Raw genomic sequence first — 11,915 nt, forward strand, 5'->3', positions numbered from 1 at the left:
ATTGGGGCCGAACGGATGTACTTTTAGCTACCTGTAGCAAAGCGACGAAATCGCGGAGTGAGACACGCCTGCCACTGATTAACAGTCCGCCGGACGGTATCGGCCTGTCAGTTGTTCGGAACCGTCAACTTTTTGTTCTAACTGACAGGCCGATAGCCGATACCGTCCGGCGGACTGTTAATCAGTGGGCCCTTTTAGGAGGAGTAAACTTTTACAATTATTCATGAAATGTAGGTATAGTGCACACGCATTAAACATTTGTAGTAATAATAACTTTAGGTTTCTCATGTTTGGTCAACATAAAAACGAATTGAATAAAATTAAGGAAAAATATAAGGAAACACGTTTTTTGTTTTCTTTAGGAGATATAAATATACTCTCACGTAAATTTAAACCTCGATTTATTTTCGAACAATCTACGTTGTATCGGATATTATAAAAATAGCGTCAAAATTATTAAAAATAAGCGTTTTTTTTGTATGCCCTAATGTTTAAAAAAAAACCTCCCTTTACGAAGCTGTTTTAGTAATTTCGGTACATGGAACATGCTTAATAAGAACCATAAACATGTCACTACCTAATCGAGTAAAACAGAGATTGAAGGCATCATGATGTCTTTGTTTTTTATTCTTCAACTAAATTGAAAACTTTAATTTTTCGAAACAAACTAATACTTAAGTAAGTACCAACCTATTTGTTTAAATTCGAAGCGTAAGTTACTTTACTTGTATTTATACAAGTAATTTATAGAAGCAATTTACTTCAACTTAAAAAAAGCTGAAAGTTATCTACTAACGATGAGATTTAAAACGTCTCCAATGCTCAGAGCTTCACAAAAGCTCGTTCCATTAAGCGCTACAGCTTTTTCAGTTTCCTTTCAGTTTTCCATTACTTAACAGACATATATTTTAACAATTTTTACGACAACAATTTCATTTATTGGTTTATTAAGTAAGGGCACACAATGTTTTTCTTAATACATAAAAGGTATGTATTTAGTTTTATAAAGTTATCGGTACCTATTGAATTTACATTTCAATACCTATCTACCTAGCGCTCTAGAAATCACATCACTAGAGCATACAAGTATAGGTATGCTTGCAGTTTCAGATCACGTATGAGTTGATTTGATTATTATACACATTATTATATCATGTATTTGCCTCAAACATTCGTGTTATTGCATCTTAATATAACAAACCTAAATGACGTAGCAACATATAAGTACCTATAGGTACACAACGCGATAGCAATTAAACAGCTATGGCAGAAGTATTAAGATGTAAACTTGTCTTAAATATGTGTTACGAATTTATAAGCTTTAGATGCTATTCGTAATTTACCTAGTACAGTCACCAGCATAAATATATGACTGTGGGCAGCCGTGCAAAAATGTCTGATGCTCCATTGGAGCTATAAGTATATGACGACACTACCTCGGTAAAAATATGTGATGCTTTGTGGCCGGCAAAAATATCGTTAGTCTGTATCCGCATAAATATCGGATCGGGTCGCTTTAAAAATATTTGATTACTTATAAAAATCAAAATTATGTCATTACTCTCATCTGTCATAAATATCTCTCCACTGTGAAAGCAAATGAGTAATCACATAATTTTGATTTTTATGAGTCGTCAAATATTTTTAAAACGACCCAATCCGATATTTATGCGGATACAGACTAACGATATTTTTGCCGGCCACAAAGCATCACATATTTTTACCGAGGTAGTGTCGTCATATACTTATGCCTCCAATGGAGCATCAGATATTTTTGCACGGCTGCCCACAGTCATATATTTATGCTGGTCACTGTACATAACTATTTGGTTTCGCTCCGCTTTCGCTCACTCCGCAAAAGCAGGTTCGACTTAAGTGAAAAACAACGTAACAAAGAACAATTTTATTGAAGACCAATTGTTTATATTATATAAATATTTACAGGAAAATCGAGCGAAAACCGTTTAACAACTTTGAAGGTCCGGACCGCCCCCAGTATTTACTTAATGTTTCCGCTGAAAATTCCTTTAAAATATAAGCTAAAGCCCTTTAGTAGTTTAAGTATCAATATATTTATTCTTGAACTTGGTGAAATGGACAGTAAATTAACATTAATTATATGGTCTTAATGGCTTAAGGTTTAGCTGGCTGGTTTATTTGTGTTGCATGAATTATTTATTATTATATTTATTATCCCATCAAAAACATTACATGTAAAAAGATGCAAGCCTCGCAACGCAATTCTTCTACTACAAAAAAGTTTTGAGATGTTTTGTGAAACCAACGTATGTGAAATGTCGTTTATTTTAGTCAGTGCCAATAAGATATCTTTAATTTTTTATACGAATAATGACTTGGCCATCGCACGACTGCATAATGACATAAGGATCATCGTCAATTAAGTATTAATAATAATTCTTGAACTTAATAATTGAAAAAGAATTGAACATAACGCTAGCGCTAATCACATGTAAAGCATTATGTGCGATTGCCAAGTCATTATACAGAAAAGGATGGTACGGCCGTGGCTCTTTGTTTAGCTTGACTTGGCGGGGGCACTGCCGTGCCCCCAGATTCTGTAAGTTATTCGAATAACACATTTTAATCTTTCCCATTAATATTTAGTTGAACTGCGCAATGTAACATGCATAATCCTCATTGATGCGGTTTGCACGCTCGCTTGCACGTTATCACAGTATTATTGTGGATGTTGATATATCGATGATCGGTTATGTTGCCAGGCTTATGCAGCTGCTCATTATCCAACAATAGCAAGTTATTTATGTGCGGATAAATTATCTCGTCTGCAAACATTTTCAATATAAAGCTATTATATAAAGCAACATTATTTGAAAGGCACTACCAAATTCTCCAGTGAATTGTATTTTTATACGTTACGGGCAATAAAGAGTTTTCATGACCCTATAAAAACTATCTTGCTTGATGTTGTCTGAATAAAAATAGCCGGTTCTTGGTGTCCTTTTGAGTGAAAACACTAATAAAAAGGCTACTGCGCGTTTATACAATGTTGAGTGGAGTTTCGCAGTCATAAATGTCGATCAATGGAGACGAAAATGTATGATCCCTTAATGGTTTAATTCTTTTATTTCCACTTCTTATTCATATACAGTGAAATACAATAGTTGATATTTCTATATATTTATATATCATTAACGTAGCATGTTACAGGTATTACGAGTATATAAGTAATTATGTGCACGTTCTCCTATTCTTCCATTAATCAGACTTACTTAAGTAATTGCGCTTTGCGAACTGATTGCGTTAGTCGGTAATGGGTACCAAATGTCGGGTTAGTAGAATAGCTGAATCAAGTTCGGATAAACTTTGCTATCGACTGTCATAAATCACTCGAATAGTCGCTGGCTTCGAAACGTACCTGGGGGCCGGTTTTGAATTCTGTGCCTCCAGTGTTTTAACTCGAGTTTATCTTAATTACAAATTTTGCTACTAAAAGGTTTATTTCACGAAACTACATCTTTTGTGCTGACACCCACTGCCCTACGAATTCTAGTTTCTGAGATATCGATTGTGCAAAAGGATTAAAGTTTGTCAAAAATCTGAACCATTATGTTCAAAACGATTTATTTTTATATTATCTCGTTTAAAAAAATTGAATTTTAAGAATCGTGTTGCGAACGATGATTAAAGTAAAGTTTAATCTTAATAAATAAACTACATTTCAAGAAACATTCGGTGTAAAGAAATCAAAATTCACTTAGATCTATTTCGACTACCGGGTTTAGTTCGTGAATAACGGTTAAACTTATGTTTCTTCATTATTCACAAACAATATAAACGATGTCATGATGTCTAAAGGGGTATAAAATAATATACTTTGACCGTTTTTCACCATCTAGTTTCGCTAAATTGAGTTAATGATTATGGTTAATGTTCACTTAGATTCCTTCCCATATAATTTTTTTTTGTTGGTCAATGTGAAATAAAGTATACTTACTGCGAGAAACGTAAACAAAAAAAAAAGGAAAAGTTGTTTAGTAAGGTGAGCGAATTCAAATATCAAAAAGAAAGTCTTGTAGAAAAAATGACATCTGGAAGATTGATTATGAAATAATTGGAGAAAAAAAAAACAAAAAAAAACAAAGATGGGGAACAAAAACCAACAAGTGCAACAGCTAGCCTAGCCAAGGTGTCAATCTCTATGGCTTTGACAGCGAAATGTTTTTTGTCTCTCTATCACTCTTCCTTATTAGTGCGACAGTGACAGCGTTGCGTATCGTTCGCTACGGAGCGTTAGCGATTGGCATGTTGTCTACGGGACCTGCCCTGTTGTACTGAACCATTAGCAATTTCAGCAGAGAATTAAAGAAATTAAGTCACTCTGTAATTACCTACACTGATATTATTATTTTGGTTTGTTTTTTTACCATAATTAAAAAAAATGCAATATATAGTTCCCAAAATGGTTTCTTTACACAATACAAAAGTTCAAAAAGATTTTAGCAACACTAGAGAAAGTGCACCCTTTCACACATTCATTATTTTTGTGAAAAGGCATATAAGTTTTTTTTTTCAAAGCCGATATTTCTGTTACTTTCACATAAGTCAGGTTAATTTAAATGACAAAATATAATTCATTTCTTCAACTATCTAAACTAAAAACAAAAACCTAATTTTTTTAGAAAGAATGCAGAGAAAACACGGTTTGAAACGTTTTTTGGCCATACTGAAAAATTTCATTTTTTGAGTTTAACCCTTTTACACTGGAGGCACAGAATTTCGATCGCTCGATTTCGGCACTCGAAAATCTGTGGAAAACGCCGAAATGCAGATTTTTGAAATTGGGAATCTATTGGTATTGACCACTCGTTTTCCATTCTATTAGTAGAATTTACATGCCTAGTAGTGGAGATATTACTGAAAGAAATACACGAAATCGAGCGTACGAATTTCAAAAATCGGCCCCCTGCTCGTCCGCTGCGAATTTATTACACTTTCTGACTGTACAGTGTACGTACACAGATTTATTTGTCTGATAATCGTTATCTAAGCATGAATTTATAATACACACTATCGATCCCGGTATATGGCTTTATGTTAGCAGTTCCAGGACTTAAAGGAGTATCGATATTTATTGTTAGGTATGTTTGTATAACATACTAATATTTTTGTTTAAATTCAGAAGAATCGTCTCGGCCACGTAGCGCTATTTTTAATACTTCTATTTTTGGCATGGTATGATAAATTAGCTTGAAATTCAAAGAGGCCTACATTCTACAGCTTTTTGCATTTTGCCAAACACCGCCGACTAAAATTTGCCATTTGGTGCAATGCCGCCTTTTAACGACAGGACCAATAAAGTCAAGTAAGATACTCCTACTTAATTAAAATTTAAACGAATATTTTCCTTTGTCCAGGCATGATGCGGCGCGGCTCAATGGCCATCCTCGGCGGCGGGGAACCGCTGATAGTGGTGGAAGAGAGCGGCGCGGAAGAAGAGGCCTGTTACCGAAGCCCGGTGGCCACGCGCGGCCTGTCCATCGACCAGGAGTCCCCGCCCGACCCGTACCATCTGTCGCCGTGGCGCGACACCCGCAAGCACTCCCTGCCCACGCCTTCCTGTACAACCGGCCCTACTGCTAGTCAGGTCAGTTCCATTAAACAGTAATGAAACTTCTACGCAGTTTGTATGTTGCTTTACTGTTACCTCAAGTGGATTGTTATGGGCTCAAAAGTATTTTCTCACTTTTAACTCTATGTTTAACCACTTAATAAATATTCCAGTTCCTCACTGGAGGAGTTTGATCTCTACTTGTATACCTCGTAAAGCCAAGGATTAAGACGAACTAGAAATCGAAACTGATAGATCAACAAAGCGACTGCCATTTGTCTTTCCAACTAACTCAATTAATAGACAACGCTTTTAAGCTTTAAAATATACATATTTCTAAACCATATTTTTGACTGCAGGTCCGCCGTCTATCAGAACGAGGAGAGGGCGCCGCTCGCGAAGCGCGCGAAGCTGCCTTCCTAGCGACACTGAGCCAGGTCCAGCCACAACCTGGTGGACGTAGGTACGGAACAACTTATCAGCTAGCTAGCATAGCATAATTATATTATATAATTACAAACGTAGTCCACTCAATAGTGGACCGGCGACTTACTCCGCCGACCGGTACTTAAATTAATGACGAGGTAACTGCTCTTTAACAGATTCTTAATATCCTCTAAATTCATGCTTTTGACATAATCGCCTAATCGGCCGGTTTCTGTTAACAAGTCAGAATTATTAACTGAATTATTGTATTTCAGACATTCTGTTGTGACAATATCACGCGTGCCACAAGCGCTGTTCGGGCGAGGTCGCCGCGAGTCCATCGCCGCCTTCCCCGCGCTAGGCCGCCGCCGGGACTCGGTTAAGAAATGTTAGTATCGCGAAATTTGCCACTTCTAAACTCTATTAATTGTACGCGCCAACCAGGCGTCATAGGAGCGCAACTGTCAAATAAATTTGATACTTCTATACAAGTACAGTGGTTACATTCAAAATGCAATTTGCACTCTCAGTCGGTTCCGTTTGGCTTTTGGCAACTAGTGGACTCTGCCAATTAAATATGAAATGTAACTTTTTATGTAGATAGGAAGTTTTCATATTCCTTTGACTTTAAGGTTTCCTCCTACTTCACACACCTTTCCTGTAATTATTTTTCAATCATAATTATAGGATATTCGTACTTATTATTATTTTCAAATCACTGTTCAGAGGCTAATCACTAGGCCTGTTTCAGGTCCACCAGCAACCGAAACATTAGGCAGCACCCATAATTTACAACTCGACATCATGGATGACATCGTACAAGCCCGGAAAGTACGCATGCGGCTTTGGAATACCTCTAGTGAACGCGTCTGTGAGGTGCAGCCACTGGACGAACGCTCGCCGATGAGCGGGTCCGTGCGGTACACGAACCGTGGCCGACGGCACTCTGACTTCGTCGGGTCGCCATTGCCGCCTATTCCTGCTCGCCGCCGTGCCTCCGAGATGCCGCCACCGCCCCCCATCCCGCCGCGAAGCGGCGCTGGCGTTGTCTGCACTGACACAGATCTCCATCACATGCTCAATGCGCTCACATCTTCTTCCACTGAAATAGACCTCTGCGGCAAGCCGGAACGAACACGACGATTAGCCGACACGCGCTCTAGCAGCTTCGATGCGTCCACTTTACGAGACAAACCCCCAGGATCAGGCACTACTTGGTTCACGCGACGCCATCAAACCTTGGCGACAAAGAAAAAAGTAAACGAACCACAGAAAAAATCCAAAGTCACTTTTGCACCAGACGCTAAACAAGCCCCGGGGGATATAGCGGCGGTCGTGTGGGATCAGCCGTCTGGTTCGATAGTAGATGCCAGCGCCCTTGGAAGTGCAATCGAAGTGTTTCTCAGGAAGGGTGGAGGAGGAGACCCTGGAGTTTCGGGTACTACGGCCAACACTTTGAAAGAGACAGGAAAAAGTACTGGCGCACGGCCCAAAGTGCCGGAACCAGGAGCATCTCGGTCATCGGGCCGTCCCGGCGACGAACGCTGGTGTCCCACCAGGCCCGAAGACGATGAAGGAGCGCAGGGATGCGATGCAACCCTATGCTCATCATTAAAAGACCTTTTCGTGTAGACGCACACAGTGCGGATTACTCTTGTAAATTATTAGGTACCTAGCCGTTACTGATTGATTTCTTAAAAGGAGAGTGAGATGTGCGAGAGGATTCATGGTCTGCGGTCCGCCGCGACTCGTTCCACGTCCCTTTCTCGCGTTCAATGTACCTTTTGTACTTTATGGATCTTTCAATGTGATAGTCTGTGCGCTGAGCCTAGCGCCGGTCGTTCCCGCTGTCTTCTAAGTGTGAATGCATACATATTGGCCTGTATTACCGTCGGTGCTCAAAAAAATCCTTACATGTATTCGCACAAAATTGGACCGTTTCATACCTGCGACCGACGCCCCGCTTCGCGCGCAATTATTTTTAGAGTGAATTCTATTTTCATTGTAAATTTTTAATAAGTATTAGCAAGCAAAATATTGACTTATTGTTAGATAGAGAAATATATTTGTGATGAGCGGGCGCGCGTTTTCCGCCGCCTCAGCGGTCTCCCGCCGCGCGCCCCACCCCGCTCCCCGCCCCGTGTCGTTCGACAATCTGTGTCTTGTAATCCACTGTAACATTAAACAATTCAACTTAATCATATAGCAGACAAAATTATGGAGTTTTCGGGAGAAATGTACGCTTAATAGAAGAAAGCGGCTGACTGTCGGTCGCTTCTTATCAATAAAAGTTTTTATCGATGTTATAAGTTATTTTATTTTCCTTAAAAAAAAATTCGAAGTTATTAAGCGACGTTGTTCACTAAATTAAGGTCTCGAAATTGGGTAAGTTACGGACAGTTAATTTGATGTAGGCTCTTGGGCAAAGTTGGAAAGCCTCAGAGCAATCTACAGCCCTTAGCGACGATGTCTGAGATCGCCCGTGGGACAAAGGCCAAGTTGGTAGACACGCGCGCCAATCAATTTGTTAACTTTTACACAGAAAATTTTTCAAATTACAAGGACAGCAGCAGGTGCCACTTCTGCCTATACAATTGATACGAGTATACTTACAGCCTTTTACATGACACAGTTTTTTTACCTACGCGTATATCTATACGACTAGTAAGCTGTTATCAAATGTGTACTAAACACTATAACAGCTTTTATTACTCGTACAGTCGCCATCAGATATATCGGAGCGGCCAAGGCGCTCACAAATATCTGAACACGCCTCTATTGGCAAGGTGTTAGAGTGTGTGTTCAGATATTTTTGAGCACCTCGGCCGCTCTGATATATCTGATGGCGAATCTACGAGCTGGTAGGTACATACATAATTTGCATGACATGTTAATTAAGTATTAAGATCTTTTTCTAATTGATCTTATTTCAAAGTCATTACAACTGGGTATTATTTACTTAAACGGGACTTAATCGCGTAAGTATAATAATGGTCTTCAAAAGGGAAGTGATAAATTACAACAACCAAGTTACGTGCTCATTTTTGACATATAAGCTTGATTGCCACGACCGATATAAAAAAAATGTATCTACTAGTTACAAGGTATTAAAATTATTAAATGCATGTAACTGGCAGCTATTGGTAACTAAAACCCATTAAAAAATATGGTTGTCTGTAAAGTCGGTTTACGGACGATAATTTTAATTTTGCGTGATAACGACGTCATAAGAAAACATTGGTAAAAATTGCATACGTTACCATGGAGATCTGTCCACAACGTGACACTTTTTCGTGCATGCTACCGGTGTTCATCGATTTATAAGACATTGTACGTCAAAAAACGATGATAACGTGCCCCAAAACTGAACAAACTTTGTTCAACAAAGTGCGTAAACTACAAACATTATCGAGCGATAATGTCAGGCGTATCTCGCCCATAAATCTCATTTCAGTCAAACGTGACATTACGAGGCCACAATCATTACAGTGTAGATGGCGTTTAATGAGTTGATATTAAAAATACTTGTGCTCTTCAAACGTTCCTTACACTTGGCTGGCGTCGTAATAATAGTCCCCGGCGGCCCTTCTGTATTATTATATTCACAGCTACTCATTAGTCTTAAAAATATTTTTACTTTATTCAAGCAATTTAAACAGGTAGGTACCTAATTGTGTTGTCATCGGATCAGTACTATAAAGGCAGTTAGCATATTTTAGTATACAACCCATTATACAATATATTGATTCATACGCTTTGTGAAAGTATTTACATTATTTTATTTACACATCTTCAGTCAATGTGTGCGGGGGACATAAAGTAGTTTATCTGAAAATTTATTCGTGTAGGTATGTACAATAATGGATTTAAAAAACAGATAGGTATGTAGATTTAGATCAAACAGAGATCATAATAAATAATTATTACTTTCTAATAGACAAGGTAAGTATCTACTAATTATGTTCTAACGGTTTAAATTGCCTAACCAATAATAATAAATCATGTAGGTACATATTAATTATCAAGAGAAAATCCGCAAATATTCGTTTTAGGATCGAGAAATCTTACGACGAATTTCTGGGCAGTCGCCAACAAGTTATAGTGTGTCAAAGGTCTGTTTGATTTCAAACATAGACAGAGAGAATCATACTGTCTTTGTCTTACACTAGTACTAGCACCCAAAAGAAAAGGATGAGTATAGTTTTTTTTTGTTCCTATTTACTGACAAGATTTGGTTGACCCAGTATATTGAACTAAACGGGTGATTTATAGAGTCTGTGCGAAAAGAGAAGGGTCGTGGAATGTACGGGGCCCAATACATTCCACGACTCTTCTCTTTCCGCACAGACTCTATCAGTGTTACCTTATTTCGTCGACACAAGTACCCTTACCGAGTAATTTTCCCTAATGCAATTAATCACTTCTCAACAATCGATTTAGGCATTCTTGACAGGTCACAGGGTAACTATTTAATACTAACAAAGGCAAAAATGTTTAGCTGGACTTTCGTCCCAGGTATTCTCAGCACCCAGATTTCTACTTTTTATAATCAATAAGTATTATTCTTAGGTTCATTTTTACTTTAACTCTAAGTGTAATTTCTATTTTCAACGCTAGCTTCGTACAAAAAGCTTTGACAAACGTACAGTCAGAAACGACTACCTAGTAATAATTCCATTTTTAGGGTTCCGTACCCAAAGGGTAAAAACGGGACCCTATTACTAAGACTCCGCTGTCCGTCCGTCCGTCCGTCTGTCACCAGGCTGTATCTCACGAACCGTGATAGCTAGACAGTTGAAATTTTCACACATGATGTATTTCTGTTGCCGCTATAACAACAAATACTAAAAACAGAATAAAATAAAGATTTAAGTGGGGCTCCCATACAACAAACATGATTTTTGACCGAAGTTAAGCAACGTCGGGCGGGGTCAGTACTTGGATGGGTGACCGTTTTTAGGGTTCCGTAGCCAAATGGCAAAAAACGGAACCCTTATAGATTCGTCATGTCTGTCTGTCTGTCTGTCTGTCCCTCTGTCCGTCTGTCCGTCTGTCTGTCCGTCCGTATGTCACAGCCACTTTTCTCCGAAACTATAAGAACTATACTGTTGAAACTTGGTAAGTAGATGTATTCTGTGAACCGCATTAAGATTTTCACACAAAAATAGAAAAAAAAACAATAAATTTTTGGGGTTCCCCATACTTCGAACTGAAACTCAAAAATTTTTTTTTCATCAAACCCATACGTGTGGGGTATCTATGGATAGGTCTTCAAAAATGATATTGAGGTTTCTAATATCATTTTTTTCTAAACTGAATAGTTTGCGCGAGAGACACTTCCAAAGTGGTAAAATGTGTGTGTGTCCCCCTGTAACTTCTAAAATAAGAGAATGATAAAACTAAAAAAAATATATGATGTACATTACCATGTAAACTTCCACCGAAAATTGGTTTGAACGAGATCTAGTAAGTAGTTTTTTTTTATACGTCATAAATCGCCTAAATACGGAACCCTTCATAGGCGAGTCCGACTCGCACTTGGCCGCTTTTTTGCTTGTTTTGCTCTATTTTTTGTTGATGGTGCGGAACCCTCCGTGCGCGAATCCGACTCGCACTTGGCCGGTTTTTTCTTCCCCCGAGCGAAGTGCCTGGGGCGATATCAATTCCATATTTCAAGCGTAATATTAGTTAGGCAAAGAGCAAACAGAAGCCAGATATGAGAGCGGGTTTCAGTTAGTTCAGTTTAACGAGCAACTTTTGCAATATTGCTTCATTCATATTTTTAGCTTCGATGTCGAGTTTCCAGTAGGTTTCGATATGCTAAGGCATAAATTTACATGATGATGAGCTTGGGTATGACTGGCGCTTATCTCTTACTCCGCTGTGTCAGAGACTTCAG

General features: G+C 38.5%; 1 protein-coding gene across 4 annotated transcripts in view; it reads left to right on the forward strand.

The window, feature by feature from the left end:
• Positions 1–8,318, forward strand: part of LOC134649580 (uncharacterized) — a 33,204-nt gene extending 24,886 nt beyond the window's left edge. For 3 of the 4 annotated variants that reach the window (XM_063504393.1, XM_063504394.1, XM_063504391.1), the window contains 4 exons: positions 5,397–5,626; positions 5,950–6,053; positions 6,292–6,404; positions 6,768–8,318. In XM_063504393.1, the coding sequence (XP_063360463.1) occupies positions 5,399–5,626; positions 5,950–6,053; positions 6,292–6,404; positions 6,768–7,648 (1,326 nt within the window). In that variant the 5' untranslated portion in view covers positions 5,397–5,398 and the 3' untranslated portion in view covers positions 7,649–8,318. The remainder of the gene's footprint in view (positions 1–5,396; positions 5,627–5,949; positions 6,054–6,291; positions 6,405–6,767) is intronic. The other variant, XM_063504395.1, reaches the window with a different exon arrangement.
• The last annotated feature ends 3,597 nt before the right edge of the window (positions 8,319–11,915 follow it).

Source organism: Cydia amplana, chromosome 7 (genome assembly GCF_948474715.1).
Source record: "Cydia amplana chromosome 7, ilCydAmpl1.1, whole genome shotgun sequence".
Taxonomy (NCBI): Eukaryota; Metazoa; Arthropoda; class Insecta; order Lepidoptera; family Tortricidae; genus Cydia; species Cydia amplana.